The following is a 25193-nucleotide window of genomic DNA, read 5'->3' as shown; positions in this document are numbered from 1 at the left end:
AGGACACTAGGTTTGTTCAACTTGGAGGAGAGTGAGGGCTGACCTCATTGCTGTCTACAACTTCCTCACGAGTGGAAGCAGAGGGAGGTGCTGACCTCTTCTCCTTGGTGTCCAGGACACAAGCAATGGCTTACAGCTGCATCGGGGAAGCTCAGATTGCCGTCTACCTCCCCAGGGACGCGGTCGCAGCCCCAAGTCTGTCCCTGTTCAAGACATGTTTAGACAATGCTCTTCTCCATGGTTTCACTTCTAGGTTGCCCTGTGTGCAGCGAGGAGCTGGACTCCATGCTCCTTGTGGCTCCCTTCCAACTTGGGACATTCCATGATTTGGTGAAATCTCCAAGTCCTAAACCTACTACAGGGCAGCCTGGTGAGACAGGCAAAAAGCTAACTCCTGAAGCAGACAAGATTTTACCTTCAAAACCCAAGCACAGAAGGAAGTTTAGACAGTGGAGGAAGACAGGAAGACTTCTGTGCTTTTGGCCAGGAAAGCTGGGGGGAAAAAACGCAAGGTGCAGCAGGGAGGTGAGGACAGACACTACATACATACGTGCTGCAGGAAAACCTCTGCTCACCTCCAGCACCTGCAGGCAGCGGAGAAGCTGGCCCTGGTGACCCAGGCAGCTGTGACAGCGCCCACACCTGCTCACCCTCTCCCCACCTCAGGGCCACTCAGTCAGCAGGAGGGTATTTCTCTTGCTCCTTTCCCCACACATCCTGATTCTGTCTTCAGCCAAATCAAAGCTCCGTTCCACCCCCTCCACCAAAACCACCTCTTTTTCAGGCACTAAGCACACTTAAACACCGTATAAATTTTGGGTTTTTTAATTTTTACAAATGTTTGAAAGAATCACTGAGCAGACAGTGACCCAAAGGTACTCCAGCAGTGACAGGCACCCAATGAATAACGTTTTCCTGAATTCAGTCCCAGGTTCTCTTGGGATTAAGACTGAAAGAGAAACAAAATTTACTAGGAAAAAAAGCCTGGTGCTGATGGCAGCAGAACTCTTTCACTTGGCCAAAAAAAAAGAATTCCAATTTCACCCTACAGAAGTCTAAAGATTAATGAAGATTAGAGGTGAATTACTATATCCATGAGTTAATACCGGTATGCCTCCTTGCCCCCTCCCCAGATTTAACTGGAAAGAATTGTAGCTGCCTAGAGGCAGAGCCCAGTCCCCTAAATGGATCACCACAGATGGAGCAGGGGCATGGGAACCAAATCTGGCTACTGGATTAACAACTTCAAAGTGAGGGCAAAAAACGCTAGCGGAGGGAGTTTGAAGCTCCTCATTCGTATCTTCTGCTGGTCAGCACTGCTGGTTCTAGGAGTTTCTTTAGTTTCTTTCATTTCTTCCCTTGTTTGAGTAGGAGACTGTCACTGAAATGGAGACAGGAGTCATTAGTCCAGAAAGCACAAGCACAGCTGAACCAGATCCTCACTAGAGACTTGAGGGTGCACGGTGTCACACCCAAAGGATCTTGACTTCCAAGCCAGGCAGGCAGGAATAGGAATAGGTACATTGGTAGGTATTGGTACACCTATGGGTGTAATTTTCTCTCTCTATATATACATGTACACATATTAACCCCCCAATATTAAAAAAATATATGTATTAAAAATATATTTAAAATATTGGTGTAATAGGTACACCTATGCTACTATGTACTATTTTCAAAGCCCCTAACCCTTCTGCGATAAGTATGACAGAATCTGGTCAGAGATAAGGAAGGATCTTACAATCAGAGAAAAGATACCAGCTCTGGCTTCCTTTCCTGTTTCCAAGAAATCTGAGTTAGCTACGTGCTGTCGGCTCAGCTGGCGTGCCTGGTCCAGTGAGCACTGTACAGATGAGGCAAAGCCACCAAACTCCTGCCAGCTCTGAAAGCAGGGAATGGGGTTTTCTAGCATGGACTGGAAAGCTTTTGGAGAACAACCGCAGCTTCTTTCCTAGAGATTGTCACCCCAAAACAACAGAAATTCCTATGACCATGACTGCTTTCTTACAGCCCTCTGCCATGCAGGCAGGATGCCCAGCGTAGGCTGGACACATCAGAGCTCGCTCCTCTGTTACTGCTGCCTTTCCCATGTGAGGTTCCTTGTGGGACACACACCGAGCTCCAGTTACTGAGTATGCCCTACTTGATGCAGATGTTTGTGCAGCCCCTGCAGGGAAGGCTTCAACATTGGTATCACACATGGGAACTGAGGTGAAGATGGAATAAACTGCCTGTGGCCAGAAAGGCTAAGCCAGAACCACCCCCAGGTACCAGGCAAACACCAACACCCTTGTTCCAAGTACTAATGGAAGGATCAAAATAAACAGTGCCTTACCTTCCTCTGCGTGTCAGGAGATGCAGTTGGGGGGTGGGTGGGAAAGGAAGAAAAATGAGTAAATTGATGAGTTTTAACAAAAACTCAATTTCCACAGTAAAGAAAGACTCTCCCTACTTGGCTGTGTCCTCTGGCATCAGGCTCCTCTCAAGAGAAAAGGTCCCAAGAGAGCCCAAAAAGGGGACCAGCTGCCCAGGTAGGGTGCAGATAACCCACCCACCTGGCCCCTTTACCTGGTGAAGCCCTCATCCTGCAGGTTCAGTACCAAGTTATCTGCTGTGAGATACACGCGGTTTTGTGAGCCAGCGATCTGGAAAAAGAAATCCATTACAGAGGTGGCATAACGGAGCATAAATGCACACGGAGGAACAGCACTAATAAAGAACCCATCTCCCCCTCCAGACACAGCACCCTTGTTTCATTCACTTTACACCTCTGTTAAATCCATGCGGTTCATAGAATCATAGCATGGTTTGGGTGGGAAGGGACCTTTAAAGGCCATCTAGTCCAGCCCCCGGCAACGAGCAGGGACACCTTCAGCGAGATCAGGTTGCCCAGAGCCCCATCCACACTTCCCGACCTGCCATCCCAGTGCCATCAGACTTTCTAAAAGAAGTGCTCATTCTGTCTCTCTGTCAGAAAGACCTTTGATCCCACGCTTATCTGTCCCCCTTCCTCAGCCTGCAGGAAACCTGGAGCTTTCGGTGGCTGCAGCTGAGTGTGGGTGATGGAATCTGATGTGGATCTGGCCTTGTCACATGCAGGGCGTGAACTCCTAGCCTCACATCTGATTGCCGATCATTGGCAGCTAGATCTTAAACTCTACTTGAGCAGAGAAGGGCTGGGCAGGAACAAAGATCACGACAGGGCAGGTCACATTCGCCTTAAATTCATCATGTGGCGACTGGGCTGGGAGGACAGCACAAGGACTGCAAAACAACAAAGGAAATCCCACACCCCAATGCTCACCGTTTTTGAGATGTTTTGAGCAGCTCGGATCTTGCGTAGCTTGATGTAGCCAGGATTCCTGCTCAGAGCTTCACCGAGGTACAGGGGAGCAAAAGTTAAGGAAAAACCTGCTAACAGAATCCGTCCACACTCAAGGAATTCTTCCTGAGCCGCATCATCAAACATCTCAGAGGGAAAAAGCAATCTCTATCCCAGTAACCTGGCCCTCTAGGCAGGCATATTTTCACTTCCCCAAATCAAGAACAATGTATGGTCACACACAGCCAATAAAAATTAAACCTCACAACAGACTGAAGGCTCATGGCCTTCTCTGCTCTGACCTGTAACCTCAGACAAACATCACTCTGGCCAGCTGTGAGGGGGGGAAATAAATGGCAGTGATCTGCTTGAAGCTACTGATAACGGTCGCCTCCTAAGCGTCACTCCTAAGTGCACCCAATGTGACAGATTCTTGGGACTGTCAAGCTCACAAGCCACATCCCACAAAACCTCCCTAAGCAGGATATCATCTTGGCAGCTGTAGCTTCCCCTTCAGCTTGAACAATCTTCTGCTTCTGCTCCTGCTTGGCCTTCTCCACCAGGAACTGTGCACGCTGTGCCTCCTGCTGGGCTGCAGAGAGAATGGACAACAGCATTGGAAGCAGGTCCCCTCTTCTGAGCCCACCAGAACCCTAGAGCTGAGGCCTCCGGGCTCTGCTTCCGACAGAACTGACAGCATTCTGGGGCCACAGCCACAAATACAGAATGTACCCGAGTGCACTTTACTTTTTCTTAAAAAGGGCAAGAGTCCCAGTCTGAACAGGAGCCCTAGTCCTGGGAACTCCTACCTCCGATGGTATGCCCCATTAGCTATGACCCGAAGTTTTCTGATAACACTTGTAAAATAACCTCTTTAGCTCCATTGCTAAGGTGGCTGAGATTTATCACTCTGTAGCTGCATTGGTGCAAAAGCAGCAGCACACTAGCCCAAATTCTGCTTCCTTGCCTGAGAATTCAGTGACAAGGCAAAGGCAATTCACCCTTTTCTGGCACAAACTGAACTCACCCACTTGCTTTGCCTCCACAGCTGCTGTGTATTCACGACTGAAACTAAGTTCTGTGATAGCCACATCATCCAGGATGAGGCTGAAATCCTTGGCTCGCTCTGTCAGCTCTCGCCTAATGAGCAGAGACACCTGAAACACAAATATAGCAAGAGTATCAAACACAGGCCATTTCTCACTCCCTGTGCACTCCAGAAGTGAAGCACAACAGCTCCTCACAGCTTGTTCGCATCAGGCCCAAGAAAGACAGTATCTAAACCAAACCCCGAACTGTGGACACCAATACCATCACTGAATCTGCTGCCTTTAATTAATGCTGCATATCCAGAGTTATATACTGCTTTTTCAAAAATACATTACAGCTTATTTATAGTTATTTCTTAACTATACTACACAATTAATACTGCAAAAATAAAAAAAACATTCTTCAAAGTTTTTTTTCGCTTTCACACCCTACCACATCTAGTTCCACAGTTCCCACACTCGTTTTGGCAGTAATTATTTCCTCCTTCACCTTGAATTTGCCACTGTTTGCAGTTTGACTGAATACATGTTTGTATTCAGATGCAGGAAAAAAAATTACCACGTAATCTTTTTTACCATGTAAGACATCTTGTAATTACTGTAGCTGCTCGTCTAGTGTGGCTACTCCACTTTTTTTAGCCTCTTTGGATGACTGCTGTTGGTAGATATTTTGGTTTATTCTACCTTAACTTTACAGTACTTTTTTCACGCAGGCTGATAAGTCCTGCAACAAATATTGACTTAAATAGAAATTATTGCTAGAGTATCACATGCTTGGCCAGTCCAGCGTTTGCTTTTACTTTTACTGCAGCTGCTTCCAAGCAGAATTCCAGCATGATGCCAGAAACCTTTACTGTGTGAACTGCGAGTGCCTAACTACCTAAAGTCACTTCGTTTTCTTCTGATTATCAACCACTTCAATATGCATCACTTTACAGTAACGAACGCTAGATAAATATACAACACAGCAAATTCAATTCAGTTCGTTCAGCAATTAGATACTTATCAGCCGTCTTTGCTTCTGCTAAACCTAGATCCCTTGCAGACATTGTTTCTTTGCTGTCACATCCTCCCTTTCCACTCATTCTTTCTACACGAGATTGTTAACAACCCCCTTCAGAGCATGCCACATGGCCTACCACAAAGCCCTGAAGTCCCCACAAGACCTGGACACTTAGTTCTACTCTTTCCCTCTTTTTTTTCTTGTCATGGATCAGAAACTAGTTGAGATGCTCTGTATTTCATCTGACAACTTATCCCCTTTACTGTCTCATGGAGGGTCTCCTCTAAAGCCTTTCAAAAGACGACCAGCAACTTCTCTCTCCCTTAACTGTGACAGGCGATGAATACTCTCAGAATCCCTAGCAGTCAAATTACCAGAACACAAACTTTCAGATTTCGGCTCTTTAAAGCTAAATATATCAATTATTTTTTAATGCACACCCTCTTCCAGATTACCCTCTAATCTTTTTATAAACAGAAATATTTGCTACCCTTCTGTAGCATCCATTGCTGAAACCTTACTGCTTTGTTAATTGCTCATCCACTTCACTTCTTAACCCCTTTAAGACCGTTTAATTTGCTCTGACAACTCTTCTGAGACATGTGAAGGGCCAGATGATTTTTTTTCTAAAACCAGTTGTATTGCTACCTGTGGACTGCAACATAAATCTGCTCACCTTCCCCCCTCATTACATTATGGCGTGGTTTTGCACTCCATATACCAGCGATTGCAGTTTTCTCCTCAGAAGCTAGCGAGACAGCCTCAGTGTTTGCATCTGTACAGGAATCAAACTGTCACCGGGATACAGTTACATACCTGTTTCATCTGGGTGCACCATCTACTAGTCTAGTGTATTTATCTGTTACGACATTCCCTGCATCCGCGGCTCAGCTGTTTCTTTCTAAGGAGCACCAGGCACCTCCCGAAGTGTTTACCTGGGCCCTCTGAGTGATGAGCTGTGAAGCATTAAACTTGGCCACCACGCTCTTGAGCACTTCATTGACGATGGAAGGCAGGACGCGCTCCTCGTAGTCCAGGCCCAGACGCTGGTACATGCTGGGCAGCTCCGCAGCGTTGGGGCGCGTCAGGACGCGCAGCGAGATGTTCACCATCTGCAGGTCTGAACGGGGGGGGCCGGGGCGTGAGCGGGGCCAGCACTGCAGCCGGGCCCCCCCCGCCGCGGCCCGCGGGGCCGCGCTCACCTTTGGAGCCGGTGGGGGACGAGATCTTCCGCGGCCGCGCTCGGATGTCGTAGATGATGGGGTACTGGAACCAGGGGATCCTGCGGGGCCGACAGCCGCGTTACGGCCCCGCACCTGGGGTCGGGCTCGCGGGGCCGGGCTCGGGGGGTGGGGGCAGCTGGGCCTACCTGAAGTGCAGCCCCTCGGCAAGGATGGTGTCCTGCTGCACGCCGCCGATGCGGTTGAAGAAGATGGCCCGCTGGCCGCCTTCCACTGAGGGGAGAAGGGGCACGGTCAGCGCGGGAGGCGGCGGAAGGGGCGGGGGGGTGGCTGGCACTCACCGATGAAGACGGACTCGCGGACGCCGTAGGCCAGGGCGCCGGCGCCCAGCAGCAGCTTGAGGGCCGTGCCGACGCCACGGGGCCCGGCCGGCAGCCGGCCCGCCAGGTCCTTCAGGTTCTGCGCCATGGCCGCGCCGCGCCGCGCTCCCCGCCGGGAAGGACACCGGAAGGTGCCGCCGCCGATGTATTCCGGCGGGGAACCGCGGCCCGACCGCCGCCGCCGCCTCTTCCAGCCCTGCCACCTCCCGCCGGAAGCGGGCCCGGCCGGGCCCGGACAGCGGGGGCGCCCCGGCCGCCATCTTGGGGGCGGGGCGGGGGCGGGGCTTCCGGTGCCGCGCGGGGCGGTGGAAACAAAATGGCGGCGCCCAGGCGGCCTCGTGAGGAGGAGGAAGAAGAAGTAGCAGCTGTGGATGTCTCGTTGGAGGCCAAGCGGCCCCGCGGGCAGCGGCGGCTCTTGGTGGTGCTGGAGGGGGCGAGCCTAGAGACCGTGAAGGTGCGAGTGGTGGGGCCGGGCCGGGGGCGGCCGTGGGTGCTCGCGCCCACCTGTCCGCGCTTTGGCCATAGGTGGGGAAGACGTTTGAGCTCCTCAACTGCGACAAGCACAAGGCGCTGCTGCTGCGGAACGGCCGGGACCCTGCGGAGGCGCGGCCCGACATCGCCCACCAGGTACCGGGTGGCCCGGGCGGCGGCCGCTGGGGCTGGGGGCGGGCTGGGCCTGACCCGCCGTGCCCCTGCCCTCTACCTGTGTGGCCTTTATTTCGGTGTGGGGTTGCTTTCTCTCGGCGTTACAGCTAGGCGAACTCCTTTCTGCCTCGGCACTGGTCCCTGTGTTCATGGGGCCTAACCCTCGTCTTTTCCAGCAGACCTCCCTCTTGTGTGCCATTCTATTTCAGAGTCTCTTGATGCTCATGGACAGCCCGCTGAATCGGGCTGGTCTCCTGCAGGTTTATATCCACACCCAGAAGAATGTTCTAATTGAAGTCAACCCCCAAACCAGAATCCCGAGAACCTTTGATCGATTCTGCGGTCTCATGGGTAAGTGATTGAAATTTTATACCAGACACAAAATAACGCAGGAAGGTGATTAAGAGGAAGTTAGGAAGAACTCTTAGGAAGAGTCAAAAGGTTGCACCAACCTTAAAAACGTGAAAGTGAGGAGAGCAGAGAAATGACAGTGAGTTCAGGGATCCAGCTGTGTGTTCCTTAGCATGGTGGTGGTACCTGCACAAGACTGTACTAGCAGCAAAATAACTCACTGATCAGCATTACTTATAGCTGCTTTAGACAATGCTGAGAGCTCTTAGGGATGGACTTTTTGTCTGCTTCAGCTCTGATTGCTAGGTAGAGGATAAGATTCCTCCAACAAAACAACAGACTGCTTAAGTACCTTTCTTCTCTCATCAGTTCAGTTGCTGCATAAGCTCAGTGTTCGAGCAGCTGATGGGCCTCAGAAGTTGCTGAAGGTAAATGTTCTTTCACTGCTAACGGGTAATGTTGCGACATTCCTCCTTTGCAGCTAGCAATGTAGGAGTGTTGGTTTTTTTTTTGTGGGTGTTATGCATTTGGGATTATTAGTGTACAAACAACAGGCTTGGCTATACAGCATGGTCTCCTACCTCTACACCCCTATTAACTTTCAGCTTTCTGTAGGTGATTAAAAATCCAGTCAGTGATCACCTCCCTGTGGGCTGTATGAAGATAGGTACCTCTTTTGCGGTTCCAAAGGTATCAGATCTGCGTAAACTGGTTCCTACAGCAGAGCCAGTTGCCATTGTTGTGGGAGCTTTTGCCCACGGTTCGGTAAGTACGTGTATCCCTTTTTATTTAGAGTTGGAAAAATCCGCATCAGCATAGGTGTCAGTCTTGTTCTGAGTATGGGGTTTTTTCTTCTGTGTTTGTTTTTTTTTTTTTTTTGGCTCAGTGCCCCCATCCCACCCCCCTGCTTTTTCCCCCCCCAGCTGGGCTTGTCAAAAAAAGGCCCAATGTTGCAACACTCGGGGCTTTTCTCCCTCCCAGCGAGTAGTGAGGGCTAGCAGTTCTCTTGCTGGAGAAATACTGTGTCCCTCCAGCCAAGGGAGATGGATGACACTAAGTGAAAACTTGCAGCTTGATTTTTCTCTCTTCCCCCAGGTCAATGTTGACTATACAGAAAAGATGGTCTCAATCAGCAACTATCCCCTCTCGGCTGCCCTGACGTGTGCTAAAATTACTACTGCCTTTGAGGAAGTCTGGGGCGTGGTATGAGCTCCTGCTGCTACTGCTGTTGTGATGGACTTCTATACAGTGACTCCACGTTCTGGAGAGGCTCTTTGACTCAGGTGTGGACCTGGTGCAACTTTGGGCTCCAGGAAAGGAGGCTTCAATTTTGTCCTTGTAGCTTCTGGAGCAATGAGAATTTAAGTGGACTGCCCCACTGACCCTCCTTTTTTCCTATTAAAGGTCACTTTTGGTAAGAGTGCTTCTGTATTTTACTTTCTCGTGTTTTGTATGTGGGCAGGTTTCATCCCTTTATAGCAGGGGCTCGGCCCAAATTTGTCATGGAACTGAAATTCTGAGCCATGCCCTGCTCCCCCTGCAGCTGATGTTGCTCAGTCCTGTAGAACCACCTTGCTCAGTGGCATGCGACAGCTCACACTCCTGCACCAAGGTACCCAAGAGGAAAGGAGCTGAAGCCGGTATGAAAAAGACCAGGAGCAATTTTTATCTTGGATGACAAACGTAGAAAAGTCAGAAGGTGGCTCCCATCCAATCCAGTACAGTGCCTGCCTTGAGTGTGTTACAATCATCTGGTATCAGCTGAGAGACACAAGTGCCAACTGGAGGGGTGGCAGAGAGATAAGGCAACATACAGAAGGTGGAGGATCTGGAAGGAGGCTTACTCCATTCCCCTCCTGGCGGGTCTCTGACCCTGTGCTTTCTCTTTCCCCCTCCTCACGTTGAAAAAAGTTGTACTTCAACACAGCAAACTTGGCAGGTGATGCTTTGCTTCTGGAGTGTTAAATCAACTCCTATGAATGCACAGGTGGTACAATCTGAAAAACAGAAAAGTGCTTGTTTTGGTTAATTTTTATGTTTGCCTTTACTGTGGGATGTAATGCTGCCACCCCACTTCACCTCCTAGTCCAAGTGTGGGATTCTCTACCTCGTACAGCCTTACCTTTTGGCTGCTACTCTGCTTTTTTTAGCTTTTCTTTTCGTGGCACAATTGCTCTGCGAATGTAAGGCAACACCAATAATAAGGTGAGGAACAACACATGGCCAAAGAAATAAATAGACCTGTACACCTGTAAAGAGAAAGGCAGGATTAAGGATCAGCAAGCAGCTGATGGAGGGAGGGAAAGGGGTGGTTGTGGGGGTTCTGTTTGGGGCTACTAAATACCTTCATCCATTTGTCCCAGGTGAAAAGGCAAAATGGCACCAGAGAGTAACCCATAAACATCCAGTGGTTAGCCTGCTGCAGCACGTAGAAGAGGGGCTGCAAGGCAGTGATGGAGGCTAGAGTGCTTAGGAGAGGACTGTCCTGGACAAGGTTTATGACCTAATTTAAAGGAAAAAGCAGCAGAGTTCTCATCAGCTGGGTGTTCTGTGGCTACACGTGCAGGCTCTGGGGCCAAAACTATCTATCTAGCTGTGTAAAATGAATTTTGTTAAGCAGTTAACTACTTTTTTAGACTAAGTCCCCTAACCTGCACCAAGTTGGTTTTTTTTATTTAAACTGACAGTTTAAATATGGACTATTGTTCTCGGTACTGAGAGATTTAGCGGAGGTGTTCATCTCATGTGCTTGTCTTCCAGCCTTTCCCCTGCCATACACTGAAGTTGCACTCATGTGCCAAGTTCTCCCCGTCTCTTCCCATTGGCTTCTGCAATAAATTTATGGCTTGTCCACGCAGAAGCGAGCAACCTACTGCACTCTTGAGAACAGAGCTGTATCATGTTTGAAAACCAGTTCCAAAGTGAGCAGCCATTTTTCATATTTAATCCAAGTAAAGCCTTCAGCGTGGCCGTTTCCAGTCTTGCAGGGAAAGGCTAACACAGGCTGGTACGTCAGACAAAACGCACCTGTCTTTCAACGATGACTATAAGCAGCTCCATCTGAAAGCACACCAGGTAGCCAGAGTGCAGCCCGTGCCAAACAGCCAGGAATAACAGGGCCAGCGCCTGTGACAGCAGTTTGTTACCCAGGAACTTCAGGCGCTTGAAGATGTAGCTAGAGCAGAAAAGAAACAAACTCAAGAATGCTTCTGGTTTATTGTGTCCTCCCCTCTCCAGGTCAGAGATGCAGGGCCCAGGGGACTGTGTGCCTTTGTGCACCCTGTGGTGACAAACAGCAGGACAGTTCCCCTTCCCAGGGCAAAATGTGCATCGCCCCTCATCTTAAAGAAACCCCAGTGGGTGGGGAGAAGCAGTTCATCTGACAACACACAGAAATAATACTTCACAATTCAGCTGTGTGTCCCGGCAGGTGCCAAACCAAAGCCTGGTTCAGTCGTTGCGCAGGAGCAGGAACCAGAGCAGTTCCGTGGCTGCTTGACCAGGCAGGCTGAGGGGCTCGCTGTAGCCCCATTCTAGCCTCTGCCCTCCTGGTGCTGTCAACTGCTCGCCTATATTAATGAGCTACTCTTTTGGACTAAACGAAAAGATCTGTCTAACCAAGTAAACTTTTTCAAATGGCACAGCAGCAAAATGTGGAAGAAAAGTCTAAGAACTGAAAACTGGCAGATTCTTCCTCTAATGCTCCCTCTCAGCCCAGGATCTTTGTTCCGTTGACACAAATGTTACCAACACATTATAGAAGCAGAATTTTGTCCTGCTCACCGGGCCACCCAAGCATTGGTGTTGATGTTGAAAGATGCAATGGTCCCTGTGAACAAAGGTGTTGTCTCATACAGCCAGACCTTCATGTTGGCACAGGCGTTCCACAAAGGCTTTCCATTCTGGTCCTTCCCATTGTACCCCAGACCAACAAGGATGCAGACACCTTCCTATGGAAAAAGATTCACAAGAAAGATGAGGAAAAAAAACATTGCCCCCTTTTTTAGGAAAGGCAGAGCTGGGGAAGCTCAGACATGCAGTGTTGAGTGGAGAGCGCACCACTGCAGGTGGAAAAAATGGATTAAAACCTGCTTTTTAATTGCTAGCCTTTGCTAACTTAAAGCAAGCTAAACTGACCTGTACTGGTCGCCAGATATTTGGATTACTCCCATTTAGTACTAAGTCCAAGAGCATACCAGGTAGCTGCAAAGGTACAATCTTTGTTCATTTGTCATTTATTTCTGGAATGACATCTAGACTCACCGTAACAAGCCAGCAAGTTACATATTTGTAGAGTATAATTTTGCCCCAGATCAATATGTAACCACAGCGGAACCAGAAAGGCTTCTCCTGCAGAGATAAGAGTGAAATAGAATACAAATAAAAACCGGAGCTGAGTGGCAATAATGAGATAAGATGGATTAAATCTCTTCACTGTCTTTCGTTTTGATCTGATGTACGTGTTGGGACAGCTGTATGGACTGGACTGCTAGGCTACTGTCTTAGGCAAATTTACACCTCACTCTCCTCCCTTTGGTAGTATTTGGCTGCACTGAAATGGGTACTTTGGGGAGACTCTGGGATTCGCATAATCAGTGCGCAATTCACACCTTCATTTATTCATACTGACACAGAAACACTGATCATCTGCAGGTAGGAATTACTTGTTAGGAGTTTTCTAAGAACCTCAAAGATTCTGGTAAGCCTTGCAAGTTACTCTAGTGAAGTTCTTTGCATGTCATGGTTAAATGGAAGGTCATTAAGTCACAAATAGATACATTATGTTTCCAAAAACAGTAGCATCTAAGATTAATTCTTATTTGCCAAAGTTTTCATCTGGTTCAGTTCAGCTTAACACATTACTGTTCTGCATCAACTGGAACCCACGGGACAGGCTGTAAAGCCAAATCAGTCATGGAAAAGCTTATCACTGGTCGCTGACTTATTCTAAATAGAGGCAGAACTAAAAAAACCTAAATAACCCACTCTTGTAGATCCAGTGCCCACCAGAGAAGTGGAATTCTTCAGAACTGCCAAATGAATACTTACCATATAATCATCTGAGATGAGGTATTCATCAGAGACGTACAGGCTTGACAAGGTATAGGTTACTAGAAACAAGAGACCCAGACTCAGGCGCTTGAGAGCAGGCACAAAACTGAGAAAGGAAAAGATGAAGGTTAAAGAAAAGCCTTTGAAAGAGTCTGTCAAACTCACAATTTTTAAAACACTTCAAAAAGTGGAGAAGAGGAGGTAGGGAAGATAGCAGTAGGGAGTCACCATGTTCCGCTGCAGCAGCAGATGCCTCTGTTTGGAGGCTGGGATGCTAATGGTCTGGGGTTGGGACCGGATCTGTACTAAAGATGTCAAATGGTTGTTGGCGTTCATGCCCTGGAACAATGCTAGGGCATTAAACAGAGAGTTACGCGCTACTTTTGAAAGACTGACTTCTATTATGAATCACTTTTGGTCACAGTACTTTAGTGTCCAGGTGAGAAGGCACTCTGCTGCAGGGAACATGTGGAGGATTCAGCATTCTGGGATCTTAGGAAGGTGAGAGGAGCTAAGTGGCTTTTTATTACCTATTGGGTCTCTGGCCTTGAACGTCAGTCATCTCACCCCTTGCCAGTTTCTGATAGTCTGTCATGGAGAACTGAGGCCCCACCATGAAGGCACCATAGAAATAAGAGAATCCTGAGACCTCCAGCAAGGTAGGAACTCCCCGGACAGCAAATCGCCGCTGCTCAGGGGTCAGGAACTCCTGCACCAAAGGGAGTGGCGTTAACATCATCCTAGGGGATCTCACACTAGCTCTGGACGTTACGTTCTCAGCCCTAATGGTCTCAGTTTGTGCTCTCCATGTATACAGGACCTTCCACTTTGTACTTCACGTCCATTCCCCTCCCCAGCCCCCCCTGTCCACACCCCTTCCAAACAGCAGCAAGATCCAATGGTGGAGACCAGTTGCACTGATCTCTTTTCCCAAATAAGCTCAAAACATGGACAGGATCTATTGACACGCACCCCCACCAGCGTAGCAGGTGTAGTGAAAGCCCCGCATCTGACCTATTCCCGTCCCTGACTGCAGTTGCATGTATGCTTCCGAGGCCTTATCATCCTACAATTCCTACTTCTTGATGCAACAATTCACTGTCTTTAAATACTTGAAACTTCAGCATAGGAAATTTCAGCTCAGCCTTGTTTGCTCACAGTCAGCAGTGATTCTGTGGGTGCTAAAGACTCGGGCTGGCCCCAAACAGGAGACAGGGAAGGCAGGTACTTGAAGCAGGATTAAGAGGCTGCAGCAAGTGTTCTGCTCTCTCCCACACGTTATGCTGTGCAACTTCTCTCACTATTTCATCTGCTCTAAAACCAGGGCCCTAACAAACAGTAAAGGGCAATGATTCACAAGGATATGGTGTGACTAAACGAAGGGAAGGAAGATGGGAACTGAGATCCAGTGCTGACGGTCTGGAAGTGAAAGGTACGCTACTCACAAGACACAGAGTGTTGGGGATTAGGGATCTAAAGCAGCGGACTTGGGGGAAGGAGATGATAGGGAATTTGGAAGGGGCAGAGTAATATTCTGACGTGACTGAAACAACTTTTGTCCAACTCTAATCACTACTGTCTCTGTTTCAAACAATTTCTTTCCACTCCAGAATTCAGCGCCCTCCTTCAGGCACTCACAGAAGTCCCCCTCTCAGCTACAGCTTTTACCAAACAATGAATGCAGCTTGCTAACCCGCATCTTTCGAGCTTGATTTTCTGACCTCTAGCTCACAGTAATGGCTCGGAATAGGGAAGGAGGAACGAAGGAGAAACAGTGTCTTACTCACCAGATCTTTTCCTCCATCATAGTAATCGATGGCCAGACCTAGAGGTGAGAAACAACTGTCTGGAGCCCTGGGATGGACTGGTTGGGCTGAACAAGCAAGTGGTCCTCTCTTCCCAGAGGCATGGCTTGCAGTGCAAGAGATAGGAGGGAGGTGTCACTCACCGATCAACTTGAGCGTCAAGACACAATGTGGCATTGTCCACTTGATGTCATAATGTTCTGTGGCTGTGAAGTAATACCCGGCCATAAGGTATGTCTGAAAGAAACCATTGTTTGGGTTATTCAAACTAATTCCTCCAGCTGGTTTTGATCTGTCTCCACTTTTCCACCCACAGTTGCTACTGGGAAGTGCAAAACTGAACAGAGGACTCCTTTCTACCAACCGAGACAGTAAGAAAGAGAATTTTACCATCTGAAAGAAGAACGTGGTGAAGACGGCAGTGATTGTGCGACCCATTAGTCTCAGTATGAGGAACTGGATTAGGACACATAGCAGGGAGTGAAAGAACTGCATCCCTGTGGGACGGGAAAGAGAGAGAGAAATGAAGTAGAAATTACATTTTCCCACTACAGGTCTCCTCCCAAACTGCAGCATGCTCTGGGCCAGGCAGCGCTCTCCTCCCAAACTCATCTTACCAAAATTGAAGTAAGCAATTGAGAGTCCTGTGAACACATTGTAGAGATGAATGAGGTAGGTCTCCTTCTGGAAGAGGAAATAGCGCTGGAACAAGGCAAAAGGATATCCTGAGCAGAGGAGAGAAAAAAAAAGATGGAAGAGTTGTAAACCAGTGTAGACAAGCATTTGTAATGGTCCAGATGACAGCTTTCCTGAACATGCTATTAGGAACTTTGTACTTTGCATAGATACATCATCAACACAGGTCACAGCGTATGTTCCTGATACTGTATTTCCATCTCGGGAACAGATGCCAGATGAATTACTCTGTAATATCATACAGAAGAAAAGGAACATAATTATATCAAAGCTGACACTGAAGTGCAAGAAATTTCAGCATTACCTTTTCTGGCCTCATTCAATACATGAGATGGATAATGCTGAAATACATGAATCACACTTTAGCCTCTGACTCATTTCCATATTCTGTGACAAATACAGTGAACGTGGCAAGAAGCTAGATTAAAAAAAAAAGGGGGGGGGGGAGGGGGGAAATTTTATGGTTAATACCATTACTTTGTCCTAAACAATTCAGTCTACACTCCCACCTCACTAAGTTCTTACAAGACGATGAACAGCTTTAATCCCACAGTTCCTCAAGTGACCTCCAGCAGAACACACTTTCTTTTCTAACTCTCCAACTTCAGATTTGCATCTGATTTGTGAACTGCTGGGCACACAAAGCCATAACTAAAATTCACTGGGAGTACACATGCAATATTTGTGAAAAGAAAAAAAAAAATCAAAGTCAGAAGCACTTCCTCTGGAACAGCTAAGATAAGTGGAAGGAGTGTCTTGCATTTTCTGTGTGTTAGCTCCTAGTCTAATTTAGGAATGCCTCCAGATTATTCACCTGTGTCTCTAGCGAGAAGCAAACATTACTGAAGCACTCTGGTAGTACGGTGAGAGCTGCCACACAGAAACCCCTGAGTAAACTACATGCTCTTGTCTAGGCGAGGTTCACATAGCATGCAACAAAATTGCCACATATCAGACAATAATTGTATTACGTTTTAATACATATTGACACAGCAAGCATTGTCCATCTTGTGAGTAGTATGTGAAGTCTGTTCATGCAATTAGTGTGAGAATGCGTACAACAAGCTTAACTGAGATAGCAAAAGCGATTTTAATTCTGGCATTTTGTAACTTATGACTTTATTTTGCAAGCTGTGTTCTTTTATCCTGATTAAAACCAAAACAAACAAATCTCTTCTAGGGGAAAAAAAAAAAAAAAGGGAAATACATCATGTACCACAATACTGGCATCCACACCACCTGTGAGCCTAGCTGAATCCGTGGCGGTAGTCAGGTCCCTGCTGCTTGCACTAATGGAGTAACAGCAGCAGCAGGCAGTCATGCGTTACACAGAGCAGTAATAAAAGGTGATGAAACGTGCATTTTGCCAAGAAGTGTTTGATGGGTGGAAGGTTTCCATCAAGCAAGGCCAGACCTAGTGGCTGCTCAAGAGGCGAGAAACTCTGTCACGTTATGTAAAATGCAACATGCCTGGTGCTGCGGCGGTGCGAACAGGCTGGGGTGTGACTGGAGCTGTTCGAGGGTCCCCTCCGTCCCCAACATCCCAGTCTGGAACTTCTGGGGTAACTTCTAGACCCAGGACGGCAGCACGCCCTGCTGAGCCCAGAGGTGTGCCTGCTGCTGCCTGGAACCCATTTCCCCAGCCTCTTGCCACCCTTTCGGTCTCCCTGTGTCCTTGCTCCTGTTCCTTCCTCCCTTTGTGTCCCACGCCGGTTTCCACGCCACAGGGAGCTTTCTCAACCCAAGCACCTGGCCAGCCCCACATGCCATGGCCCTTCAGCCGCCGAGCCTGGCAACCCCGCCGCTGCCCACCCACCCACCCACCCACCCTCCCACCGCAGCGGCCGGGTGCCCCCGCACATGCTCCTGCCCCTCAGCCCTGTGCGCAGTGCTGTCCCCTCGCCCACTGCCTCCCCAGCACCAGCCGAGGGGGAAAGGAACTGGCAAGGACAGCCCGCCGCACCGGCTCCCAGGGGATGCAGGAGTGACTCAAGGGGTTAGAGCAATTCACGTCACTTAAAAAACCCCACAAACCCACCAAAACCATAGTATCGCCTACCAGCCTTCTACTCGGACACAGGCAGGGATTCTTTTTTCATGTGCCAATTTTCCTGCTGAAGTTTAATAAAGACATTAACATATATACATATTAACATATAATTGGCTTTGTGACATGGAAACTGGTAAAAAAAAATATCTAAAGTGTTACCATCCATTTAGATCAAAAGTTAAAGTACTGAGGTTTACTGTAGAAAGCTGTTTCCCCCTTTTGAGCAAGGGGAGAGAAATCAGGTCAGAAATACATGTAAAGCAGTTTATTGCTGTTCATTGACACACATGGTCTCAAACCCACCTTTTCAAGGGTTTCCTGCTCTCAAAAATCAATATAATCTTGCAAAACATTATGTTTTTATCGGGGGAAAAAATATCTGTTTTTTTGGCTCTAGCCATTTCTGCAGACAGAATTAAATTATGCCTGGATACTATAATGTACCTTAAATTTCTAAACCCCAGAAATTTTAGCTATTTTCTCCCATCCCCAACCAGCGTTCCTACTCTTTCAAAGCCCTGCCTCACCTGCCAGGCACGCTCCTTTTTGGCTCTACATGGGCGATCCTACCGTGGCTTGGCTAACGCTGCTCTGAAGGAAAAAGCATTACAAGCCCTTGCAGACAGAGAATATATTTTTAGAAAGCCACAGATTTAAATAGTGGTCTTGCACTACGCGAGTGCTGTTCCAGTTCAAAAGTCACAACATCAGCCTAAATCCTGATAGCTGGAGCAACCTGCTAGTACTCTGGACTGCAATCTGCTTACAGCTCTGCTGCACACCCGCTGATCTCAGTTTTACAACTGGGCCAGCCGCACTCTGCAGATACAAACGTTAACCCCAAATGGCAGCAGGTGCCATGTATCAGCGGCGGGCTGCGCCCTTCCGAACACTCATAAACCACCTATTAAATAAGAACGGCAGTACTCCCGCCCCACAATGGTGCTCTTGAAGCAGCTTGAATTAGGGCAGCAAAAGCAGGAGAGCGCTTTTGGAAGTTGTCGTTGCCTCCTGGCAAGCCCGCTGGCACATTTAGGATGGTGGCGGCACGCCGCCGCACTGCTCGGCCATCGCCATTCAGCAGCAAGAGACTCGGAGCCCCTGCTCCCTGCTGCGGAGGGACCCTGCACGGCAGCTCCCGGCTGCTGAACCCCCCTTTCGCAGCTCCCTCAGGCAGCGAACCGGCTGGAACGCCCCTAGAGAAAACAGAAGGTGACCCCCTGATCCGAAGTAATTCTCCTTCTCTATGCACCATGGGCTTGAAAAGCAGCCTGCATACAGAGTTGATTCTTGCCTCTAGACAGACTTTCTATAGAAGGGAATTAGTAACTGATATAAAAGGGATAAACTAGCTGAGACGTGCTGCTGCTGATAAATTCCTTCCTTTTTTTTTTAACCTCACAGAAACAAGAGGATGATCTCTGGTTAAGAGAACCCCAGTGCTGGAAGGAAAGCACAAGGTCAGCTTCTTGATCAGAGCCATTTAGGAGGGTAATGGACCACTGCACAATGCCCAGGTTGACCACAGATACAGGAATCTAACCAAGCAAAAGACGTAAATGATCAAAAGTCTGGATTAGGCAGGAGGAAAGTTCTAATTCTGAGCAAAAATAGCACTGTCAAGTTTGCCATCTTCTGGAACGGGTGGTGAAGATGCCTGTCTTTTCCCAGAGATAAAGCTGCAAATAAGAACACCAGAAACATTCTTTTCATCTCTGCTCCCATTATTTCCCCTTTCATATGCAGTAGCTCTGTTTCATCTTCAAGAGCGCCGATCAGACTATTTTTCCTCTTCTCCCTTTTACTGATCAGTTAACTCCACCTTTGTTAACATCTAGCAGATCAACTGACTTCATTTTCTTGTAAAAGTGCTAAATCTAAAAGGAAAGGGACAACAGGAAAAAGACATGTTAAAATATAAGCCTTACCTAATACTCTGACTTCAAAAGTATTCCCTTTCTCCCTATAATACTGCAAAAGTCCCACACCTTGTTCAACACTGGGCGCATATACATGAGTACTTTAATTCAGCCCAGGAGCGTACTTTTAAAGTGCACTGACGGTGCTTTAGCTTGCATAGCAAGACTGCTGCCAAGCACGTGAACAGGACCCTTTTCAGGTGAAACTGAACTGAAAATGCTCTGCCAGGCGCTCGGTCTGTACGGCCAGACTGAAGCAAATCCAGTGTAAGTGCTCCAAAGCCGTCAGGTGCTGCACACAGACAAGCCTGCTCTACAGATCTGCTCCTACTGCACCGTTTACTGCTGGTATAGGCACAGTGTGTAGCACTACGCAGCACCCTCTTCTATTTTTTATTCTAGTTATTTAAGGAATAAGACATGTTTGAAGTTAAGAGTTCAAACATCAAGAGCGCTCTGTGACAGGACAGTGCTGCCTCTTAAAACTTCTCCCACCTCTTACCGGTTACGCCCAGCTGTTTGCCTCCCTTCAGTAAGCTCCCACCCGGCTGACCTGCAGGGAACTTGGTTTGGGATAAGCCATCAGCTACGGGTGACCGCAGGGAGAAGTCCACTTAGCATAAAAACCTTCAGGATGCAGACAGCAGGAATAAGCAGAGGATGTAAAAGAATTGGTGAGAGGTAGAAGAGGAGATAAAACCACTTGCCAGCAAAGCAGCTGGCTTCTGGCACCCGTTCAGTAGGAGCGCGTAACTCCCTGCAGCCACGGCCACGTCTGTAGGTGAGGGAACGCTTCCCGGCGCTTTTCCTGGCAGGTCTGGGCAGAGCAGCAGGGTCAGCTCTGGCTCCAGGCTGTAAGCACTCTGTTGGCCCCTCTCTACCATGCAGCAGAGCACACCAGGTAGCTGGCCAGCCACTGTGGAACAGCACGGCCAGGTAAGTGTCTTTAATTCTTTGGGATCGGATCATACAGCCACACAAAAGGTCAACCTAAAGTCTTAAATATATAGTGCCAGGAGGCCTCCTGTATCCTGGCTTATGCTTTGAGTGGTGACAGCAGGAAAGAAATCTGTCTCCCACCATGGGAGGACAAGAGCAGCAGGACAGAAACCCCCTCCTCTCCTTTGCACCGCCGGAGGGGCTCCCCAGCTCCCTCCGCCATGGGGCCAGGACAGCGCTGGTTCAGGCTGCTTTCTCCGGCAGCTGGAAGGTAACTGTAGGTATGGAGCCAAGGCCACCAGTGTCTTCCATGTGGACCTAAAGACAGAGCTTCTCCGGGATGAACAGGGAGCCCTGGACCTACTGAAGAATGCCAGGTAGAGTACACCTCTCCGAAGACATTTTTGTATGATTGACAGACCTGAGTCACACCACAATTTTTTTAAAATGACAGGGTCCAGATCTGTGCTAGCATTACTGCTGTTGCTAATACCGCCAAACTGCAGCCTCATTTCTTCAAAGGTTGTTTAGGCAAATTTCCACATATGGGAACGTTGAAGTAAGTTTTTTATCTTGTACAACATGAGTAACGGACTCTTATTCTCATATTCTTTGCTTGAAAATTGCAGGATGTATAGAAGGTGTCTCAGATTTAAATACAGAGCTGTAATTAAAATCCTGTAACTTGCTCAGCAATGTGCTGTTACAGTCTCCGCGGCACCCTGTAGGACTACTCCAATTTCTGTTCTTGGTTGCTCTTCTTTCCTCCTTTCTCCTCTCGTTTTCCCCTATACTTTTTTTTTTTTTTTTTTTTTCAGTAGTGGCAGAATGTCAACAGTTTTAAATTACTTCTTTTGGCTATTTCAGATCATGACTAAGTGAACACACTTACTCTGCATCAAGAAAAGTCCATTCAGACTACTTTTTCAACAATAATACAGCTTTCTCTGGAAATTAACGTAAGAAGTTACAAAGTCTTTTGCGATTCTTCCTCTTTTTCAGAAGGCTATTTTTACCACTTTCTGGTGATCTCCTGAACAGCAAAACCCTAGAAACAGTTGTCACAGTAGAACTGCACAGTCTAGATGGTAAACTGCAACACAGAGGGAGAACTTAGCAACAACTTTTTAATCCATTTTTGGAACAGAGTACCGCGCTTCATCCACATGGTCTTGTTCTGAAATAATTCAGCAGCATTAGATGCAGCCAACAAAAACAGTTTTTGTCCTGAATCTATTCCAATGCCTGAAATGTAGGAAGGGAAGGAAAAGCCAAACCTTCCCTGTCCCAGTGCCATTTCCAGCTTTTAGAAATGCCTTTCAGTTATACTCCATGCCACCCCAGGCAGTGGTCATCAGTGCTAGTTGCATTACCAACCAGCTTAAGGCTTTCAGTCACATTAAAAGGATTGTAAGCTAAGCTGCAATTAAATAACAGAATCATAGGATGGTTTGGGTTGGAAGGGACATTAAAGATCCTCTACTTCCAACCCCTGTCACAGGCAGGGACACCCCCCACCAGCCCAGGTCGCTCCCAGCCCCGTCCAACCTGGCCCTGAGCCCTGCCAGGGATGGGGCACCCACAGCTGCTCTGGGCAGCCTGGGCCAGTGTCTCACCACCTTCACAGTGAAGAATTTATTCCTGATACCTAATCTAAATCTCCCTTCTTTTAGTTTAAAACTGTTCCCCCTCGTCCTGTTGCTACATGCCCTTGAAAAAAAGCCCCTCTCCAGCTTTCTTGCCGGCTCTTTCAGGCACTGGAAGGTGCCCCACGGTCTCCCGGAGCCTTCTCCGGGCTGAACACCCCCAGCGCTCAGCCTGTCTGCACAGCAGAGGACTCCAGCCCCCTGAGCATCCTCGTGGCCTCCTCTGGACCCGCTCCGATGGGTCCTTATACTGGGTGCCCCGAGCTGGAGGCAGCGCTGCCGGGGGCCTCACCTGAGCGGGACAGAGGGGCAGAGCCCCCTCCCTCGACCACGTCGCTGGGGATGCAGCCCAGGGCTCGGGGGGCTTTCTGGGCTGCGAGCACGCATTGCTGGGCCATGCTGAACATTTCTTTGCTGCTGCTGGGTTAGGGAACTCCTCCCACTCTCCTCTCTCGCTGCTCTAGGGTGGTGCTTGGCTTTCCCTTTTAACATAATGGTATAATGCTTTACTACCTATACATTAAGCAGGAAAGTTGGAGTAAATCCCCTCTGCCTGAGTGGCTCCATCTACACAACCTGCAAGAGCACCAAGCAACAGGCAAGGCTGTTTTGCATGCCTTTGAGCTGACTTTACGCCTTCAGTTGCATGTAATTAAGAGATACTGAGCTAGGGAGAAAGGGCTGGGAAATGTGCAGCTCCAGCCTCCTGGTTTGGTAACACATTTCAGGTATGCAGGGGAAATAGATGCAAGTGGGTTCCCAGTCCCCGATTCCCAGAATTTTAACACAAATTATAAAGATCCTTTAAGACTTTACGCAAAATAGTGAGTGGCCTAACTCAGGAAGGGACACTGCCTTGTCTCGGTGGCTTAGTGACAATACTGTAAGTGAACCATTTGTAATGACACACACAAATCTCACACTTAACGAATCTACTGGCTCCAATGGGCACCTCTTACCATTAAGATGATAATTATCTGCTGTTCATTTCAAAGAAGTGGTTTTGCTCACCCGTAAGGCGCCAAGCAGCAACTAGCCTTCCAATGTCATGTTCTAGCTTACCACTAGTAAGAAGGAACTCTGAGAGTACATTCTGGGTGCATTCAGCAATGGCATTGCCCTACTGCAGACGCCTGCCTCCACATACACTTTCTGACACCTTTTCTGCATCAGCACTTGTCAGACTAGTTCCTTGGTTGGTTCAGTTAACTAAGCTGGTAGTAAACTATCAGCTTTTTCTGGTTTACGTTTCTGCCAGGCAAGTCAATTCAACCAGACTGCAATTAAAGTCCCAGTGGCAGACGTGGGAGAAAAGAAAACAGGACTTTTCCCATTCAGCTGTGGGAGCTGCAAGATTAATTCACACTGACTTATGTGTGTGCCCTGTATATGTTTCCCATTACTTAACTTTTTTTCTTTATAGAAGTTTGGTTTAATTAACTTCTAAGTGAAGTTCAAAATGATACTAAGTTTAGTCCCCTATATCTACCCTTGACGCAAAGAATGTTTTGGTTCAGTTTGACCTTACACATCATAGATTAAACCAGGCAGAAATAAGACTGGTCTGGGCCACAGTTATTAAGTGACAAACTTTTCTTGCACCTCTTTTTAAAAACTATACTTCTAATTAGCCAAAGCAACTCTGACAGATCACACAACAGCAGCTGTATCATTTCAAATATACTTTTAGGTTCAGAGGAAAGCTTTTAATGCCTCTGCTAGGTGACTGCACCACCAAAAGCTTTCAAAAGCCCAAGTTTCATTGGGTGTCTGCAGAGATGTAGATAGCATGTATACAAACACTTGAATTAATGTTTTGGGAGCTATAACTTCCCCCTCAGTTGTTAGCCCGCACCATGACTCTAGCCCTGCCTTAACCATGTTACATCTGACTTTGCTCCCTCATGTCTGGATAAGCACAAGCAGTGCATCTTTTGGAAGATGCTTCGCATCGCAGGTGGAGAACCCACAACATCCCGGCTCTTCTGGCTGCTTGGCTCGCTGGCTTTGCTGGCCCTACCTGGCAGTGCCCATGATGACATGCCGTCCTTGCACAGTTCCAGGATTGCCACAGACGCTAGTAATGGCTCTTGGCAGAGACCTGCCCATGCTTGGAGACGGCAACATCCCAGAGGGGCTGAGGGGCTTCCTGAGCACACACCCCCAGCCACAGGCTGCACAGGCAGCACCTGGTGCTCCCGGAGAGACAACTGCAGGCAAAGTTCCCGTGCCCAAAACACAGCTCAGGATGGGGACCAGGCCCGGGCTCGTTTCGCAGCACCCAGCAGCTGGCTCCGCAGGTCACACCAGCGGGCTCTGCCCCGCAGCCTCGGGGTGCGGGGTGCCTGCCCTCCAGCCCCAGGGTGCCTGCCCCCAACCCTGCAGGCTGACCCCCAGACCGAAGCTGCCTGCCTGCCCCGCAGCCTGTCCCCCCGGTGCCTATCCCCCAGCCCCCCAGATGCCTGCCTGCTCCCCAGCTCCAGGGTGCTTGCCCCCCAGCCTGCCTACTCCCCAGCCCAAGGCTGCCTGCCCCCCAGGCCCCCGGGGGGATGCCTGCCCCCCAGGGCTGCCCTCCCCGGCCGCGCCCCGGCCTCCTGCGGGGAGACCCGTTGGCCCCCGAGCACGTCCCGCCCCGCCACCGGCACGGCCGGAGGGTCGCCCAGGGCTCCCCCCGGGCAGCTGCTGCGCGCCACGTCCCGGGGACACCAGCCGGGCCCCGGGCCGGGCCGGGGGGTCGCCCACCGGCTCTGCGCACACGTGGCCTGGCCCGGCGGCGCTGCCACAGGTGCTGCTCCGCACCGGCAAGGCGCTGCCCGGCCCCGACGCGGCCCGGCCCGGCCCGGAGGGGTCGCCCGGTCCCGCGGCGGGCGAAGCGCCCTGTCCGGGGCGCCAGACCAGTCCGCCCCCTTCCCCGCCACCGCCGCGCCCTCTGCCCTGCCCTTACCCATCAGGATGGACACGATGAGGCGCAGCGCCTGCTCCGAGGAGCCCAGGGCCTCGGCCAGCTGGGCCAGGCCCCAGCCGGACCCCGCCACCGCCATCTTCCCCGCCGGCCACCCCGCCGGCCGGCCGCCCCTCGCACCCGGCAGCGGCACCAGCCACCGCGGCCCCCGCACCGCTCGCGGCCCCCTCCACGCCCATTGGCTGCGCCGCGC

At 49.3% G+C, this 25193-nt stretch overlaps 3 protein-coding genes across 5 annotated transcripts; 1 reads left to right on the top strand and 2 right to left on the bottom strand.

Annotated features, from left to right (window-relative positions):
• Positions 1-809: 809 nt before the first annotated feature.
• PHB2 (prohibitin 2) lies at positions 810-7092 on the bottom strand (the record flags this gene model as incomplete). 2 transcript variants are annotated; one of them, XM_080392589.1, is made up of 9 exons in its annotated part: positions 6897-7092; positions 6744-6828; positions 6577-6656; positions 6310-6494; positions 4350-4479; positions 3811-3914; positions 3305-3382; positions 2569-2645; positions 810-2341 (listed from the first exon to the last, which is right to left on the bottom strand). In XM_080392589.1, the coding sequence occupies exons 1-9, from the start codon at positions 7021-7023 to the stop codon at positions 2332-2334; spliced, it is 876 nt and encodes a 291-aa protein (XP_080248715.1). In that variant the 5' UTR covers positions 7024-7092. The 2 variants fall into 2 exon arrangements, with proteins under 2 accessions (XP_080248715.1, XP_080248716.1); XM_080392590.1 differs by lacking the exon at positions 810-2341 and having other exon boundaries at positions 2565-2645; positions 6897-7091.
• A 115-nt stretch (positions 7093-7207) lies between these two features.
• EMG1 (EMG1 N1-specific pseudouridine methyltransferase) lies at positions 7208-9349 on the top strand. 2 transcript variants are annotated; one of them, XM_080392594.1, is made up of 6 exons: positions 7208-7389; positions 7461-7562; positions 7841-7931; positions 8301-8359; positions 8547-8696; positions 9027-9349. In XM_080392594.1, the coding sequence occupies exons 1-6, from the start codon at positions 7252-7254 to the stop codon at positions 9138-9140; spliced, it is 654 nt and encodes a 217-aa protein (XP_080248720.1). In that variant the 5' UTR covers positions 7208-7251; the 3' UTR covers positions 9141-9349. The 2 variants fall into 2 exon arrangements, with proteins under 2 accessions (XP_080248720.1, XP_080248719.1); XM_080392593.1 differs by having other exon boundaries at positions 7210-7389; positions 7790-7931.
• Positions 9350-9574: 225 nt separating this feature from the next.
• Positions 9575-25154, bottom strand: LPCAT3 (lysophosphatidylcholine acyltransferase 3). Its single transcript, XM_080392588.1, has 13 exons — positions 24983-25154; positions 15406-15513; positions 15179-15285; positions 14932-15025; positions 14771-14808; positions 13514-13692; positions 12981-13089; positions 12195-12281; positions 11715-11881; positions 10959-11106; positions 10276-10434; positions 10054-10180; positions 9575-9928 (listed from the first exon to the last, which is right to left on the bottom strand). The coding sequence occupies exons 1-12, from the start codon at positions 25077-25079 to the stop codon at positions 10064-10066; spliced, it is 1410 nt and encodes a 469-aa protein (XP_080248714.1). The 5' UTR covers positions 25080-25154; the 3' UTR covers positions 9575-9928; positions 10054-10063.
• Between the last annotated feature and the right edge of the window lie 39 nt (positions 25155-25193).

The sequence above is a fragment of the Falco punctatus genome (genome assembly GCF_963210335.1).
Source record: "Falco punctatus genome assembly, chromosome: 6".
Lineage (NCBI taxonomy): Eukaryota > Metazoa > Chordata > Aves > Falconiformes > Falconidae > Falco > Falco punctatus.
The sequence above is the reverse complement of the archived record's forward strand: the minus strand, read 5'-3'. Positions and strand labels throughout refer to the sequence as shown.

Bases quoted from the DNA above. Each gene is read 5' to 3' on its own strand.
- EMG1 (XM_080392593.1), top strand. From the start codon at position 7,252: ATGGCGGCGCCCAGGCGGCCTCGTGAGGAGGAGGAAGAAGAAGTAGCA. The intron at 7,932-8,300 runs GTAAGTGATTGA...TTCTCTCATCAG, and splicing joins TCGATTCTGCGGTCTCATGG to TTCAGTTGCTGCATAAGCTC. The intron at 8,360-8,546 runs GTAAATGTTCTT...AGCTTTCTGTAG, and splicing joins GGCCTCAGAAGTTGCTGAAG to GTGATTAAAAATCCAGTCAG.
- LPCAT3 (XM_080392588.1), bottom strand. From the start codon at position 25,079: ATGGCGGTGGCGGGGTCCGGCTGGGGCCTGGCCCAGCTGGCCGAGGCC. The intron at 11,882-12,194 runs GTGAGTCTAGAT...CTTTTTCCATAG, and splicing joins TAACTTGCTGGCTTGTTACG to GAAGGTGTCTGCATCCTTGT. The intron at 10,181-10,275 runs GTATTTAGTAGC...TTCTCTTTACAG, and splicing joins CCTGGGACAAATGGATGAAG to GTGTACAGGTCTATTTATTT.